Here is a 17989-nt window from a genome sequence, read left to right as displayed (position 1 = left end):
AAATCTTCCCTCTTTTTTTTTTTTTAAACTTTGATTTCCCACAATCCTTTCTGTCGAGATCTGTCGTGGCTCTCCCTGTGGCTCCCATTTCTGCATAATTCTTGGATGTGTTAAACCTCTCTCTCTGCGTCGTTCCACTCTGCCACCTGCCCTGCTCTCTCCCCAGCAGACTGTAGGCTCCGCGAGGGCAGAGCCCACCTCGTCTAGGATTTCTTCAGGTGAGACCGGGCACCCAGGAGGGGCCCCTGCCTGTTTGCTAGACACAGAGTAGTGAATGGGAGGAGTAGTCAGTAGGACCCCATGTGTGTCCTGTGGCTCCTAGTGACCGTCCACACTGGGACTAAAGTGGCGAACACGTCACCTGCCCCAGGCTGGAGGTGGGAAGAGGTCCTGGGACGGCAGAGGGTGGGTTACGTGGCCCTGACAGTGCTCACCTTAGGCCGTCAGGAAGATAAGGACCAGGACGTCGTGCCCCACAGATCGTCCGTACTCCCTTTGCTCACTGTTAGTGCCACCAGGTGGCCAGGGGAGCCGCGGCCTGGGGCGCAGCGGGCAGAACCACATGCCCCCCGCTAGGCCATTCCACTACTGCACATCAAGCCTCCAGGGTCACAGACCCAAGGAGGCTGAAATGACACGGTGACAACATCAGCTGCTCCCTGACCTCTAAGAATGTGAAATTCTCGAGGATTTTACAGGGCCAGAAAGGAAATCATCTTCCCGGAGAGAGTCTGCTTTCCCTCTCACAGAAGGCATTCGTTTGCAGCCATTGGCAGAAACGGTGGCATGTGCTCGTAGTTAGGACAGTGGAAGTAAAATTTTAAAAACTTTAAAAATGTTTAGATAAAAAATTTTAAATAGCTACAAGCTAACGTTTTGATCTTCAATCACAGTGGCGCCTCTGGGCTCCTCCCTGAGGCACCCCCCTGTACCTGAAGACCTAGCCCCGTCTCCCCAGACTTCAGACCTCTCTGGGTTCCATTCGTCTGGCTGCCTAGCAGGTGCCTCTGCGTAGGTGTCCTTCAGGCTGCTAATATGTGACAGACAAAACTCTCAACTCGCCATCTTGCCCCTGCTCTCCTGACATTGGTCCGTGGACCTGCCTCCCTCCCTGTGACCTCTCCCTTCTCACGTCCTAGTGCTCGTACTTGGGAAGGCTCTCCAGGGCTGGCCTGCCCGTCCCTTACTGTCACTGGGATGTCGGAGCTGGAAGGAAACCTGGACATCGTTTCAACCAACCTCCTGTTTTACAGATGAGAAAACCTGAGGCCTGAGAGAGGGGAGGTGACTTGCCTGAAATCACAGGACAAGTGGCAGAGTCAGGTGTAGGACCCAGGTCTCCTAGCTCCCATGGGGGTGCCCTCTCTCCTCCAGCGACGGCCTCTTCGCCCCACCACCCACCCTCTCTGGTTAGGGTCACCAAGGCACATCCCAAGTTCTCTCACCTTAGGATGAGCATCCCTCCTCACTGCTCCTCATGGCCCCCACAGCCTCAGACTAAGCCTAGGGCCCTACGCCAGAGTCGGGGCCTGCCTGCCCCTCCCACCCCAGCTCACACCCACCTCTGAAAAGGCCATCTCTTCCTCCCCACTGCTCATCACTATCTCTGTCCCCAACTTTTTATTTCAGGCAACCCATCCCTTGCCTAGAATGTTCTTGAACATTCTAGAACATTCCCTGCAGTGTAGAACATTCCAGGCAACCCAATCCTTGCCTGGAATGTTCCTCCTCCTTCTTTTTGGCCTGTCCAAGAAGCTCTCACTACTTTGGGTTCACACCCAGTGGTGTCCTCTTTTCTGTTGTGTGTGAGTTTGGCTTTACATGTAATGTCTCAGGAGACAGTCGAAGGGCTCCTGTGCTCCTCTTGCCCACATCTTTCTAGCCTAAGGCTGGGCCATCACTCAGAACCAACCTGCCCCTGCATCCTGCCCACTCTGTTGCTCTCCAGCTGGTCTAGAGCAGGGACCAAGGCCGTAGGATGCCACATCTACAGTTCAGCAACCAGGTGCTGATCACTGCCAGTTTTAGAATTTGCCAAGAGTGGCAGCACAAAGACCTCCCTTGGCCCGAAGAAGCCACTGGACATGCCCCTTCACCCCAGAGCGCACGCCCCTGACCGCTGTGCTCGGACAGAGAGAACCCAAGCAGCAGGGGCGGGAGACCCAAGCTGTCCATGAGACTGGAAGTCACAAAGAGCCTGCCCCTTGCTGCATGGCTGGGACCAGCGCGGCTGGGCGGGGCTTGCACGCCGGGCAGCTCAGCTCTAAGTGAAAGGACACAACGGATTGGAAAGGAGATGCCAGCCAGTGTGCCGTCCTGAAACAAAACACAGTCACTCTGGGGTTAGTTGGCAAGTCCAAACACAGCATTGGGAAGCAAGCAGAGGTCCTGTCCTCCCACTCGGAGCACAGTCCCGGCTCAGCGTCCACCCTGGAGAGGCTGCAAGGCAAAATGAGCAGCGGCATTAATCTGCTGATGGGTGAGAGAGACAGGAGTGTTACCCTGGGCCGGCCCCCTCGGCTGCTCTCCCTCACTAAGGAGCTAGAAGGTGGCCCCTGACTTCTTTGCAAGGGTATGAAGCAGACAAATTAAAAAAATCAACATAATGGAAAAATAAAAAAAAGATGCTCATGCACCATTAAGACTCATTCAGGTAGAAATAGCCGGGGCAGAGGGCAGATGGGGAGGGAGCAAAGGCTGAGAGAGACCGTGTTTAGGACACACCTGGTCTGGGCTCAGACAATGCTGGTTTAGGCTCAGTGTACAAGTATCAAGACATGCAGCATGAATGAGGCTTTGGCTACAAGTCTCTTCTCCCCGACTTGGGCTGCGGAAAAGTGGCCCCTTGGGCACCTCATGCTCCTCATTTTGTGATCGATGTGCTTTCCTGGCACTAAGTTCACCATCGACAGCGGTGATGATGGTGCCGGGGACCCCGTGCTGGCCCAGTGGGGGCAGTGTGCAGTGGTCCCTTAATGTGGAGTCTATAGGCCTCCTAATCTCAGGGAGGGCTTGTGAGCCACTGAGGACGCAGGATCCTCGAGTGGGGGCAGGGTGTCGTCTACTGCTGGTAGAGGCTCCTGGTGACCAGCGAAGCTGTGTGGGGCGGGCCGGGGGCAGTGGCTGCTCTGAGGCTGTGTGTGAGAGGGTACTGTGGGGCGGGGGAGGAGGAGGAGGAGGAGGAGGAGGAGAGATGGCTACTGGCTCTGTGACAGGGAGTCACGCTTCAGGAACCTGCAAGAGAGGGGAGGAGAAAAGCGACACAAAAGCGTCCTACAAAGGAACAGACCCGACCACAGCTGGAAGGAAGGCAAACCTTTGAATCAGGTCCTTGAAATACAAGCTGCAGGAAGCTAGAACATTTTGGTGGACTTCAAACTCTCTGCCTTCAACAACAATTTTCAGGTCTGTAAACGCTTTCGCTCTGCGTTGCTGGTTCAATTCCTTCAACATTTCTGCAGAACAGAGAAGACAGACAGGGCCAGGTTCCCATTAAGAGTTTTTTTTTTTTTTAATTAAAATTCTTTTTTCAAGAAGTAGAGAAATAGGAAAATACTTGATACTGTTTCTTGGCAAGACTGGCTCAACACTGACAGTCAAAAGAAGTCACAAACATAATGCATAAACAAGCAGCAACTGGGAAGGACTACATAACCAAAGGAATAACAACTTTCGAAAGCAAAAAAAAAAAACCAAAAAACCAACAAATACAATAATAATAATAATAATAAAAACAACCCAGAAATTGAAAGGCCCGGGGAGAAGAGTCCCATAGTGACAATTGGAAACAGAGAATACGTTATCACAGACATCTAAAAACCGTTATACCACTACGGAACAAGTTCTCCAAATGCCAATGAGTGCCGATGTGTTTGATACCAAGTAAAGCATGGCATTGTGATGTAAGATGGGCTGGATATGGTTCAAAGGAATAAAAACCATAAAACCTGCAAAAACAGCGTCCCTGATGTTAGACACAGCCACGGCTGAGGAGAGCTTCTTGGGGAGGGGTCCCTTGAAAGGAGGGTGGGGGGAGGAGCACTTCCTTCCTTCGGGGACTGCTGGGGGAAGCGAGCCAGGGCAGGATTGTCTGCACCTTCTCCTGCTTCCTGGGTCATTTGGGACTCCCACCCTTGCCTGGGGCTTCAGCACGGGACACAGCTCCAGCAGGTCCCAGGCAGTGGCCTCTGGGGCTGTCCCACCCTCATGCACACCTACCTTTGCCTGGTGTCTTGGCCACCTGGGGCTGGCACAAAGAGTGCCCCAGGACCACGCCCCTGGGGATGTCAGAAACTTCTCCCAGACCCACCTCAGGGTTCAGAAAGGGGAAGGAGGAGAGCCTGAATGCTACCCCGCTTAGTTTATATAAACTCATTTGCAATAGTTAGGGACTTCAGATGACCAATGCTCCCACAACCTTCGCCTTGCCTGCCTGTCCCCTGGACTCTTGAACAGAGCCTGTCCTCAGCATTGCTGGTAGCTGGACATCAGAGGCCCAGAGGACCGGAATGGCCTATGAAGTATGTGAATGGGAGAGGGCGATCTGCAGAACTGAGCCCTGCCCCCTAAGCCCCGCCCCCTGCATCACCTCAGCCCTCCAGGTCTGTGCTAAACCCTCCAGTGTGCCCCGCTCCAGCCTGACCACTCATTTCCGTCCACACAGGCCAGCTTCATCTGTCTGCCAAGACGCCCTACTGAGCCCAGGTCTGCCCCTGGCACCTATATGTCTGTGGAGAAGCTCCTGCGCTCCCAGAGCCTCTGTTTCTACATCTGTGAAATGGGGATGGAGGCTCCCGCTCTGTTCCCTAGCCTGGTGAAGATTAGATGCTCAGGCTCCGGGATGGGCAAAGTCCTGTGGACTTTGAGGTCAGGCGGGCCCCAATTTGTGAGGACACACTGGGCTCTGGCTCTGCTGATGACCAAGGAAGACAGTAAGGTGGGGGTCCTGGAGCATACTCCACATGGGGGGACTGAGGTGTGTGGGCAGTGCCAAACGCTGACCCCACCACCCCCACATCAGGCTGAGCTGGAGTTGTAGTGAGGCACATGCAGGGGTGTGTAGTAGGGTGAGCACTGCTGGGGCCTCCAGAAGGCTGCTCACAGGGTGCTCAGGTGAGCATCAGGGCACAGAGCACCAGGTGGAGGGCACGGAGGTGCCTGCCAGGCAGATACACGGTGGGCAGGTGGAGTCAGATAGCAAGAGCCTTGGGCGGGGGCTCGAGCTTAACCCTGTGGGCACCGGGGAACCACCAGGGACTCTGCAGGGGAGTGACAAAGACTTGGGTTTCAGATGAATCACTCTGGCAGCCACCTTAGAGGCAGGCTGGGGAGTGACCGGTGGAAGCAGAAAAGCCTCCTGTGGAGAGCTGGACCAAAGAGCCAGATCCGGGAAAACCTGAGCTCTGCTTCCCACAAGCTGTGCGACCTTAGGAAAGTTAATCTATGTCCCCAAAGCCTCAATTTCCTTCTTTGTTGAAAATTAAAAGCTGTTAGTCTCATGCCTGGCACCAAGAACGGGTGGTAGGCTCCATGTTATTGTTAGTGGTGAGAGTGCCATGATCCAAGAGAGAAGTGACAAAGGCCTGAACTACAACAGTCACAGAAAGACAGAGAAAGGTGAGTATCCTGGCTGTGGATGCTATGGCCCTCAGTGCTGGCGGGCATGTAGAGGGAGGAGGTGTGAGGACCACTTCCAGGTTTCTTGAGGGACATCGGGAAGGGCGGGGATGCTGAGTTTAGTTTTGGGGTCGGGTTTAAGGCCTGTGGGACACTGGGGGTACAGGGAGAGAGGAGGTGGTGCCCGGGGCTTTGGCTGGAGGGGAGGCAGTGGGCACCTGCGGCGTGAGCCCCTAGCCTGGGCATGGAGAGACAGCTCTGGGAAAGCCTGCGGGGTCAGGCTGGGTTGAGGCAGAAACGCTATACTTGCGCATCGTCTCCAAAAAGAGCCACAAACTGAATTCATTCCCAAGCCATGAGCCAGGCCGATGATGTCACCTCTTTGAGAGAAGCAGTGCTGCAGGGAAGGAGTTCTGGGCTGGAATACCAAAGCCCGGAGGCTGGCTCTCATTCCAGCTTTGCCAATAATAGGCTATGTGGCCCTGGGTGCAGTTGCCCCAGCTTTCAGGGGCTCAATTCCCTCAAACGCCAAGGACAGCTGCTTGTTGCCCCCTGGTCATTACACTGCCATGAGTGACAGATGCAGATGCACGCATCTGCAGAGCTAACTGCGCTCACGGGGCTGGGAGAACACAGCGGTATACAAAACGCCACTCCTTCTGGGCCCGAAGCATGCTCATCACACTTCAAACCAAGGTCCCAGCAATGGTGACACCTGCAGCCCCAACAAGAATGCCTGTTGCCTGGGGAATTCTGGGCGGACCTGGGAGGCGCTTGGAGATCCAGGTCGGTAACTGCAGGCGCTCTCTATGCCCACTTTGCGGAAATCCGGATTTAATAGTTGGGCAAGATTCTTCAGTTTCAGAGGAATTTTTCAATTTATGGAAGTGCTCACCAGGGGTTCCTTTTCACAGCAGGGCCCCAAGCGCATGCAAAGTATTGATCCATCTGAATGTGCTTGCTGCTGCCGGCTGAGTGCCCGGCCGGATAGGTGGCATTTTGGCACCAGGATCCACAGGAAGAAGGCAGCACCAGCTCTGGGCACAAGCTGCCCTCCTGCCCACTCCCGTCTTGGCAAAGGACCATCCCTTAATGTCGGAGGGTCTGGGGGGACTGTGCGCTCCTGGGGAATTCTTCTAGCCAGCCACCTGTTCCCAGGTCAGGTGGTCTGCAGGCTTTGGGGTGAAGCCAGGCCGGGCCTGGGGCATCAGAGTGGCCTCCAGCAGCACGCCAGCACTCTGCAGAAGTTGGTGCTGGGCTCCATCCCACCGAGTGGGAGCAAAGCTTTGACTCAGGATCCCTTTCTGTTGGCTGGCTGTCTGGTCTTTGAGTAGATTTTTTCAGCTTTGAGTAGGATGTCCCTCCTGTGTCTTTGGGACCCCATGCGCTTGCTTGCCCACCCAAGTGGCTGCCCTATGCCCTTGGCCTTGCCCCTCTGCGAGGAACTACTCCTTGCTGCACACCTGGCAGAAATCATAGGCCCACCTGTTCACTAGGCAGCTTCCCCGGCTCCTCCTCCACCCCTCCCTATGTCAAGTCCCGCCTTTTTGACCACCTAGAAATCTGGATTCGTTCTCTTCTGGCCCCATTCATGCCAGTGTCCTATTTGAGTCCCCATCTTATTTCACCCAGAGTCACTGCAACAGCCTCCGAGGATGTCTCCCTATTTCTGGCCTTTCTCCCTCCAAGGCACCTCCACGCAGCAACCGAGCTATCAGCCTCTGCTTAAATAAACCCTTCTAGGCTGAGCAGGGGGGAGCAAGGCCATCTGTGATGCCTCCTTCCCACTTCTCCAAGCTCCTCCACTCCATGGCCCGCCCTTCACGCCCCGCTGAAGGCTCACCCAGGCAGGACCCCGTTCTAAGCCTTCTCTCATCTCTCCGCCCCTCTGCCCAGATCTTCCGGCCTCTCTTCTTCTTCTGGCTAATCGCGCTTTCTTCTTCAGCACCAGTTAAGGCATTTCCGCAGGCCTGTGCCCTCCGCCCTTCTCTCAAATGCTCCCCTAGCATCCTGTGCTTGCTTCTTGAGAGCATACTACGTGTCGTAATGATTTATTTACATGTCTGCCTCCTGGACAATAAAATCGTGTTTCGTTTATAGTTTTATCTTCAACACTTAGCGCAGGGCCTGACATATATAGGAGGTGTGGTGAAGTGCACGTATTCTTTGTGGCCCCTCCCACCAAAGGGTGGAGTTCACCCCCCCACTCTTTAAGTCTTCACTGGCCTTGTGCTTTACTTGGGACCATAGAATGTGGCCGAAAGTATACTGCGTGAGTGTAAGCCAAGGCCTCAAGAGGCTTTGCCACCACCACCATCTGAACAAACCCGGGATCGTCCGTTGGAGGCTGAGAGACCTCGTGGAGCAGAGATGAACCATTTAACCAGCCAGCCCCCGCCAGTAACAGCCGAGCCTGACCCAGGTTGCTGAGCCCAATCCAAACTGCAAAGTAGAACCTTGACTTAAATAAGAGGTTGTCGTTTTAGGCTGCAAAATCTTAGACCTGTTTGTTATGCAGCAAGAACCAATTGATATAAAAGGCATGAAGAAATGATGGACTCAAGTGCTGAGAGAACTTTCTCTCTAATATTTTTAGCTGTGGTAAAATTTATCATCTGAACCATTTTCAGTAGTGTTACAGTTCAGTAGTGTTAAGTATATTTCCACTGTTGTGAATCAATTTCTAGAACTATTTTCATCTTGTAAAACTGAAATTCTACCCATTAAACAGCAACTTCTCCTTCCTCTCTCCCTGCTGCTCCTGGCAACCACCATTCTGCTTTCTGTCTCTGTGAATTTGGCTGCTTTAGGCATCTCATCATGTATGTGGAATCATACAATATTTGTCTTTTTTGTAACTGGCTTATTTCACTGAGCATAATGTCTTCAAGTCTCATCCATGTTGTAGCATATATAAAAATTCCCTTCCTTTTTAAGGCTGACTATTATTCCATGGTATTTATGTACCACATTTTACTTATCCATTCATCTGTCGATAGACACTTGAGTTCCTACCCCCTTTTGGCTATTGTGCATACTACTGCTACGAGGCTAATTCTTAACACCCGGTTATGGACATCTCTAAACGCTGGTCTCAAACCCCATCATATGTGGTCAGAGTAAACTGGCTTTGTGGACCCAGCACCAAGTGGCCTCGGAGGGAAAGGGGACACGAGAGAGTTGGCCTGGGGCTGGATGCTTTGTCTAGAGATAAGGGAGGCCACAAATAGAACCAAGACTAGAGATGAAATCGAAGCCAAACTTCCACATATTTTTCACCAAACGACACAAGTTATTTGTCAGAGACTAATGGGCTCGTTCCAGCTGGGCTAGAAGGCTGTCTGAGGTGGTAATAAAGAGGAAGCGATGTCAAATATTAAAAGGCAACGGATTTCAGTGGCTTCGCAGCAGAGAAGTCCATTAAATCAGAGCCCCCAGAAAGGTTGTGCGGCCAAATAATTTTTTCTCAGAGCTCAAGTAAGAACCCAGCTGGATGATAAATGCTTCTGATTCCATGGGTATTTATGACACATATTTGACGAAGTGCCTGAAAAAATTATAAACTCAGAGCAGTCGTGAAATATACTGAGAAAGCCCAGCGAAGACTGCGTCGTGCATACCCAGAGGGTGTCATTCACCCAGAAGCGGAGGAGCCTGATGCGTGCACACACTGTGGAGACAAAGGGTGGCTCACCACAAACAGGCCCTCCTGCTGCTGCTGCTCGGCGGGGCCGCAGCTGGTCAGGGAGGACTCTGAGCGGAGGGGATGGGCCCCTAAGCTGACTGCTGCCCCCGCTTCTCCCCTCCACTGACCAAGCAGATTATACACCTCTCCCCTTCTCCTTTTCCGAACTGGGCTCAGAATCAACCTTGAAGCCCAGCTGGGCTCCAGCTTCCAGGGGAGATGAAATCAAAGCACCTGTGGACAGCTACACGTCTAGCCTGAGTCAGAGGGGAGGGTTCCCTACTGGGAAGTCACCCCAGTCCTAGCCCCACGGGCAAACCCTCCTAGGAAACAGGGTCTTCCAGAGAAGGGAAGTGTGAAAGACTCGGATTTCTTGCCTGACTTCGCGTTTTAGTGAGGACACCTCTGGTTGCTCTATTGTCCAAATGGAAATTCCTGCCATTGATCTGAAAGAGAACGAAAGCCCTAAGAACAGTCACCAGCCCTTACCCACCTGCCTTTGCCAAGGGGTCCAACGCTGGGTAACGAGACCTACTTCTTAAGGAGTGAGATTTGGCACCGAAGCCCTTTCTGTACCCACAGCCCCTGACTAGGGCTGCACACCAGTGGGTGCCTGATACGTGTTTGCTGGGTGAGACTAAAGATTACCTCTCAGTTGGAACATTCTCATGCCCTCCAAGACGATATAAGTCATATAAATTTTTTTCTTAAAAATGTTCGAAACCCTCTTAAAACCAACAGAAACTTCCCCTTATACTCCCCCCTGAGATTGTGCTCCTTGTCTCTTAGGCACAAGGACTGACCAGAGGCAGCTGCCAGCCTGGGCTCGTTAAAGGCAGCATGACTCGGATACCCAGACCAAGCCACGGAATTACCATGACTCCACCATGGTCTTGAGTACGGGCTCTTTCCTCATCTAGAGGCCCCGCTGCGCAAAGAGAACCTGATCCCTGACTCCTGAACTCCTCGCCATTGGCTCCCAGAGACTTCTGGGACCTGTTCGTACCTTCGTGCATAGCTTCCCGCTCTGTTTCACATCTCCACTCACCCCTCAGACTTCCAAGTTCGGGCCCGTATGCTCTGTTCTTTCACGTTGGTAGTTTCTTCTTCTGCCCTCTGACCAAGCCTTCCCCTGCATGTTTCTCAGGGCCCATCCATCCTTTAAGTCTCGGCATAAATCCCATCCTAAGAGAACTCTTACTGAGCTTCTGCTCACAGACCTCTCCTGTGGTCCCACGAGACCTTGTTGGTTCCTTAATTGCAGTAGAGATCGCTGGCTGCCTATTTTCAGAGGAATGTCTGTCTGTCCGTCTGTCTGTCTCCTTTGTAGGCTGTAATCTCCTGGAAACCTTGTTTCTCTGGCCCCCCTGAGCACCTGGCACCATGTTTTCCACAAAAAGTTCCTTTCTGATTGGAATTCAGAGTGGGTTACAGGCCAGATGGAGATGTGTTCTTGGTAGTAAGAATAACTTCCCCAAAAGATGATCAAAAGGACCATTTGAAATGTCACAGTTGTATGGAATTGGATGGAAAGAATGCAAAAATCGAGCCCTCTCCAACTTCAGGAGACACTAGCATCAATAACAACGATGATGACCTCACAATTTGTATGGCAACCTGTGGCTGCTGAAGCGTTGTTAAATTCACTGTCTAGGTCCTCCCTGGGATTTATCTATTCCATTCAGCTCCAGTGGCTTTGAAAAGCCCTCAGTGGCCCTCCTGGGAAAGACTGACCACACCTCACAGCTCTGCTGAGCACAGGTGCAGCCTGGAGGCCTTGGAGCAACTCTGCAGAATAGGGACCTTCACATGCAGTGGCCAGAGATATGTGGCCTTCTCAATTCTCCGGGTTCCCAGCTGCCCAAACACAAGCCAATAACTAGTCACCTTCACTGACAGCTCTCGCCTTGTGGTGGCAGAGTAGGAGTCAAAAAGAATGGCCTTTGATGTGGGAGGGCAGGAGGCAGAGCGTTAAGACCCCAGCACCAGCTCAAGGAGCCTGACCAGAAGGTGGTCACTGCAGAGCTGGGGGAAGACCCTTGGCTATGCAAGCAAGGCCACTGGGCAACTCTGAGGCTGTAGTTGGAGGGAAGCGCCCTGGCGAGGGTGACACTAGCCCCTGTTAGTACTTCCTGCCCCCGATAAAGAAGCTTCCACCTGGCTCCCTCCTCTGTTCAGAGGATGGAGGCTGAGGGGGTGACAGAAATACTCTGAGCAGGAGAAGATGCAAATTTCAAGGTGGGCTCAGGGCTGAGAGATCTCAGGAGACGGCCAGGGCTTGGGAGAGGTGGATAAGAAATGAGGTCAAGACCAGTGCGCAGAGAGCTCTGCAGGGAGATGGGGCTCTAGGGTTGTGTGCCGGAGCCGGGGAGGGCAGACGTTTAGTGAATTAAACCTCCGAGTGAGTGAGTTGGGACCTGAAGAGCTCTGTGGGGAGCAGAAGCCTGAAGGAGGGCTTTGGAGGGGCCGGGTGGGAGGCCAAGGCAGAGGGGCTGGGAGCAGCCAGGCGTCAGAGGTTTTGGAGGGAAGATGGTCCTGCAGCCCCTCTGTGATGCAGGTGCCCCTGCCAGGGGCTAGAACTTGGCCTCGGGACCAGGAGAGAATGAGACTTGTGTCTGGTCCCAGGCACAGAGTTGAATCTGATGTCTGGGGTTGGGGGTGGGGAGCTCACTTTTACCTCTGGCTCCTCACCATGCCTTGTGCCTCCATGAAGCTGTGTTCTATCTACAGCACAGTTAGCTTTACTACTTCTTTCCATTGGAGGGAGGGCGCTTGGAAGGTGGGGGTGGTTCTTGACTGGAGGGACTGGAGTCAAGAAGTCAGAACAGAGAGCTGGCGGCAAGTGCAAGAGCCAAGTTCAGCACCTTAGAGAGCTCTAGGTGCTACTGAGTCCACAGCTGAATGAGGCCGAGGTGCGGACATTCCCCCCAGAGCAAGGCTCTGAGATCCTGAGTTCTGGGAACTGCAGCCACCTTTTTCTGTCTGGCCATTTGCTTATCCATCAAATGGGTGTTACTTATCCTCTGTGACAGGACTGATAAGCTATGTTAAGGAATCTATAGATTGTAGGCCTGGAAAAGAAATTTAGAAAAGGTTGCCTGGGGCACAGAGGGGTGGGATGGAGGCAGGGCAAATGTCCAGAGGTAGCAAGACCCTGATCAGAGGGGCTGCTGCTGGTAAGGCAGGTGAGCAGGGGGGATGAGCCCAGCCCAGAGCCTGGAGGACGGTGGAAGGGGACTCTGAGCTTCCAGAGTCCAGGGGGTGCTGGGGAACAATGGGAAGAGTTTCTGAGTGCTGTCTTTGTCTTCTGCACCCTGTGTTGCCTACCTCTGGGCTGAGCCTGGGGCACGGCCTTCAGAAGCCAGGTGCTGGCTGCCACTTCTCACCCCTTTATCATCGGTGGATGTATCCCCTACATTGATGGGTCCTCGGGCTGTCAGTAGAGGCCCTTTGACTCTATGATGACGGGCCACTGGCCTGCACTCTGTCCTTGGCTTTGTACATTCTACAGTTTTCTATTTCACCATTCATTATTTTAGGGGCAAGACGTCAGATTTCCAAATACATGTGAGACTCTAGCCAGCTCTTGGCAGAGAATGAGAATAAAGATGTGTCTTGAGTTCAGCAGTACCGCAAGTGCCCCCAAGCAAGTATAAACTCTAGACATCTTCTCCTGGGAGGCAGAGCTCAGCAAAAGCACAGTCGGGAGCTGGCGGCAGCTACCACGCCCCCCAACACAGCCGAGCCCCAGGTGGAGAAGATGGGGCTCCAGGTGCCGAGCCTGACAATGCGCCATTACGCACACATGGGTTCTTCATTTGGAAAGGAAAGTGGAGGGTGCTCTCTACCCTCCATTCCTGGCCAGTGGGCAGCCCATGGCGGGGGTGGCCCACAGGGAGCCCTGGGCCCCTCCTTCACAGCCCTGGATTCCCAGAGGAGCTGAGCTCCTCACCTCCAACTGGCCAACATGACCACCCTTGTTCTCTCTCCAGAGGCCCTGGCTGACCTGCCTTCCACCCAGGTTTCTGGGAGATCTGGGTGAGACAGCGGTTTATGTGGGGATGAGAAGGAGCTGGCTTCGGCACCCAGCACTGCAGACCCAAGAGGAGAACTTGCTTTGGAAATAAGAGAGCAACAGGTCCCGGAAGAGGAAATGGTACCCCAAAGCTGGGCAACGTGCCCAACAACCACAGACGACCCCACAGCCTAAACTCTCCCATGCACATCCTGCAGAACTTTGCTTTGCCGTAAGCTTCCTGGAGACTTAATCCCTCAAAGGTCCATCCAGCTAGGGCTTTAGGACTGTCAGCTGCCTGCCCCAGGAAGGGTGGGAGGAGGTGCTGGGGAGGAGGAGGAGAAGAAGGGGGAACAGACAGAAGATACGACGGCGAAACGCAGCCCTCCCCCACCTGCTTCAGCGAAAGCCAGTATTTCTGAAGAATTCCAAGAGCCACAGTCCCAGAACATAAATCGATAGTTTTAAAGGATTTGCAAGAATTAGTGAACCAGAGCTGGGAGTACAATCAGTTCAGTTACCCAGGTAAAGAGGGAAGTGAAACGGAAACCCCAGACGCCAGGGCTAATGGCAGCTCAGAGCACTGCAAATCCCACCGCAGGGGAGACCTGGCGGTCCAGGGGGCTTGGGGTGAGGGGGCAGGGAGGAGCGAAGGGCCTGTGACCTGCGTGCGTGCATGTGCGTGCGCGTGTGCGCGTGCGTGCGCGTGTGCGCGTGCGTGCGTGCGTGTGCGTGCGTGCGTGCATGCGTGCGTGTGTTTGGGGGTGGGATAAGGACCCCTCTTTGTCTCACTCCTGCCCTCTACAGTTTCCCAGGAGGGGACGTCTCCCTGTGCCTATCCTCTCTGCCAGGCCTGGCCGGGGTCAGCTCTGAGGCAGCACAGTGCCTCCGGTCATTGCAGAAACCCTAAGCATCATTTTAAATTTTCGTATTGCAAATGGTCTTTAACCATCATGCAAGTGATCGCCACGATCATTTTAGGAAGATTAGAAAATCCTACTAAGCCTTAGAGGGCCACCGGGGGTAGGGGGAGCCAGGCCCACTATCTCCATGCCCTCCTCTGCCAGCCATCGTGTCTACACCTGCCCTGCTGGTCACACTGGCCAGGGTGGTCCTCGGCGCATACCAGCCTATAGAGGAGGCACTCAAGCCTGGTCCCAGAAGGTCCCTGGAAAGGTCAACAGGTGGGTCCCCCCGACATCCCTGCCTCACCTTTCCCCTCCTATTCCACCACCTGTCTTCCAGCTCAGGCTTTTCCCCTGTGCTCCGTGTGCGATCTTTCCTGGCCGCATTCTGTCTCTGGTTAGACCGCGGGCCCTGGTAGGTTAGAGATGCCATCTTTCACTCCCCATGTTCCCAGGGCCCAGCGCAGTCTCCGGCACCCAGAGGTGGGGTCTTGGGGTGGCCTGCAGGTGCTGGGCTCCAAGCACTGACATTCCTGTCCCAGATCCTGATGCGGGAAGGACGGGAGCGTTCGGGCACGCGGGCCCGTGCTCCTTCCCCTTCCGGATTGGTTTCCCCGCCTGGGACCTTTCACACTGTTCCTATTATTTCAGCTGAGCTGCCGCCTTTAATGATACCCCTCTCTGCCCGGTCACTTTCCCACATGTATTTAGCCTGACAGTCTATTTTTCTTGAGAAGCTGAACCTCTTAGACTCTATAATAAAGCCAGACTACTGTTTTTACAAACTCTCATGGGCAGTAATGACCCAGGAGGAGCCGCCCCGCACGGGCTGGGCCAGGCGTGTGTCTAGGCTGCAGCCCCGGATTGTGGGGCCCATCTGTTCTGCGTGGAGGCTGCGGGCACTGCCACCATGCGCAGAGGCCGCCTGGGGGTGGGCGCGTGGGGCAGCTCCACCACCAGCACGGACACGAAAGCCGAGAGGCTGAGCCTCACCCTCGTCTCTCCCACCAGGCCATGTCCAGCACGGCCACCCTAAACCCACGGAGCACCACTGTGTGCACGTGCGGAAGAGATAATGTCGCCCAGCTGCCTGTCTCTCTGCCCCTCCTCGTGAGCTTTCTCTGGGTGACGTGCAATTACACACTCACCGGGGGACGATTACTGTGCGGGGACGTGAAAGGTGTGGTGAGAATGTGAAGGGCCAGCAGCCAGGCTGCTTTTTGTGTCGGCCATTCCCTTTGTCTGGAATATGCTCCTTTTCCACATCCAGAAAACATCTCCCCATCCCGTGAGACCAGGTTCAAATGCTGCCCTCTGGTCCCACGCTCTGCACTGGGCTCACCACTCTGTCAAGGTGATTTTCTCTGTCAGGCCCTGGAACTGTGGGTTGCTCGGGGCAGGGCCCCTCAGCTGAGCAGTGGGAGGGGTGAGGAGGGTATCTGCTGATTGAGTGAACAGCTTTGACCAAAAGGCACAAGAAAGCAAAGCATTCTTCTAAGCCTCGGCGCCCTGGAGTCCCCGCTGGTGTGCAGCCTCCTGTGACGACACAGAATCTGACCCACAGTCAGATGGTCGTCCTTGGCACCGGCCATAGACTCCATCCTGGGGCCCAGGGATAGGGAAGACAATGCTGGGCCTGACCCGGGAGCTGTCCCTGCCACTGTGGGCTGGGGCTTTCCTGCCCAGCTCTGCTTCAAAGGTGAATAATGGTGTCCATTTCATTCCACAGCTTCTTTTAGGAACAGAAGCCACCTCCAAGTTCCCTGGAGCTTCTACAGCTCTATGGTGGTGGCCCAGGCTGACTCTCTCTTGGGGTGAGTGTTGCTTCTGGTGGGTGGAGGTAAGGGGGTCTCCATGGGATGAGAGTGGGTAGCGATGCCTGGTCCCCAGAGAGCTGCAGTCAGGCCCTGGGTCAGGCTGAGGAGAAGCCTTTCCCCAGCACAGCTGACCTGGGGCTTGGAGGGTCTGCAAACCAAGCCATGGGCCTCCCCGAAGCCCCAGGAATGACTGCACATGTGATAGCAAAGGAACATTCAGGAAAGGAGTGGGCTGGGCCACCTGGCTGCCACCAGAAGCTTCCCCCTCAGCTCTCGTCTGCTTCCCTTTGCCTCCTGAAGGTTCTGAAACCAACGCTTCCCTGCTTTTCTCATTCTCTGCAGGCCAAGGTGAGGTTGTGACTGTCTCCTGTTAGCAAGACCTGTATTGTCTGCCATGAGCAGCATCTCTCAATGCGATATTCCACACAGCAGGAGGAGACAGGAGATCTTCATTTCTCTGGTAGGGGCTGGCGAGGGGGAAGTAGTGGACTTCGGTCACTGCTCAGAAAAGCTCTCAAAAGCAGATCTGGGATCGGACTGGTCTCTGGACCCCAGTGTCTGACACAGCTTCTGGCCTCGAAAAGGTTTCAGGTAATGTTTGAATGAGTGAGAGAAGGAAAGAATGAGTAGCTGCTGGGTTGGAGAAGGGGTCTGGAAATAGGAGGCACTGAGCTGGGTCTCGACGGACAGGATTTGAGCAGAAAGACATGGACAAAGGGCCGCCCCCAGAGTTCATGGCACCAGCAGAGGCACAGAGCAGGAGGGCACAGAGGGACCAGCGACTCTCGAGTCTGGGGCAGTGGGTGGGTGGACAAGTGCAGTGACAGCATCAAGCAGCCGGAGTGGGAAGCTGCCAAGGGCAGAGCCCTGGGAAACCACCACAGTGGGGGGCGTTAGGCGTTCCCAGATCTCCAGCACAATTCTTCCCCCAGGCAGCACCCACCAGGCAGGGAAAAAGCGTGCAAACCCCAGGCTTGGCTCTCCCCCAGCCTGCAGAGAGACGCTGAGGGAGGCAGGCAGGGCTGGGTGGGCTCGTCCTGAAACATGGGGTGTTCTCGTCACAGGGGCATACTTCCCAGGCATGGAAACATCAGCCTGGGAATCATTCGGAAGAAGAAAGGACCACATCTCATCCAGAACAGACCTCGGGTCCCGCCCTGGAGTGCTCACTACTCTTAAGGGCTGGTTGGAGGCCGAGGCAGAACCCGGGGAGACCTGGGTGGCAGGGTCAGGATGAGCAGCCAAGTCTCCAGATGGCTCTAGTTCTGCATGGGATGACGCTGTGTATGATGGGGATGTTGGAGAAGAGCGTGGTGACCTTTGACTGAGAGCCCACTGTGTGTGGTATGGCCTTGGCACTTCACCTCACTCACTAAAGTCAAGTTTTGAGCGTCTTGGACATAGGAGGGAGGCGATGTCCGGTGCCCAGTCTCTAGCTGGAGGCCGAGGCTAGTTTGATCTGACATGGGCCTGCCCTGTTTAGGGCATCAGTTCTCAACCTTGGCCTGTGCATCAGACTCACCTGGAAGCTTCAAAAAATACTGCTGTCCAGGTCTCACCCCCAAAGTTTCTGATTGAGTGACATGGGGGATGATCTAGGCACTAGGATTTCTAAAAGCGCCCCAGGAAATCTTAATGTGCACCAAAGTTTTGATCTCAAGCCCAGGTCTCAGTACTGTTGTTATTTTTGTTTTTAGTACCCAAGTGTCCAGATCTGCACTCAGAGCTCAAAGAAATTTACTGGAAAAAATAGAATTAAGGAAGGACAGCTCGAAGCGCCAGCAATTTATGCAAATGAATGCAAATAAATACATACTTCCATACATGTTTATGCAAATTATTCTTGTGGTCCTTGCAAATAACTCACCCCCCCCCAAGAAGCTGCCTATGATTTCTTGGTGAAAATCCTGGGCAGGGTGTCCCCGTTATTGACACAGGTGATCATGACCTC

General features: G+C 54.1%; 1 protein-coding gene across 1 annotated transcript in view; it reads right to left on the bottom strand.

The window, feature by feature from the left end:
* The window catches only part of KLHL29 (kelch like family member 29), a 203321-nt gene that overhangs the window by 15704 nt on the left and 169628 nt on the right, over positions 1 to 17989 (bottom strand). The window contains exon 5 of the mRNA XM_006910266.3: positions 3317 to 3455. Coding sequence (XP_006910328.1) covers positions 3317 to 3455 — 139 coding nt within the window. The remainder of the gene's footprint in view (positions 1 to 3316; positions 3456 to 17989) is intronic.

The sequence above is a fragment of the Pteropus alecto genome, unplaced genomic scaffold, assembly GCF_000325575.1.
Source record: "Pteropus alecto unplaced genomic scaffold, ASM32557v1 scaffold61, whole genome shotgun sequence".
In the NCBI taxonomy this organism is placed as follows: domain Eukaryota; kingdom Metazoa; phylum Chordata; class Mammalia; order Chiroptera; family Pteropodidae; genus Pteropus; species Pteropus alecto.
Note: the sequence above shows the minus strand (reverse complement) of the source record. Positions and strands in the feature narration are given on the sequence as shown.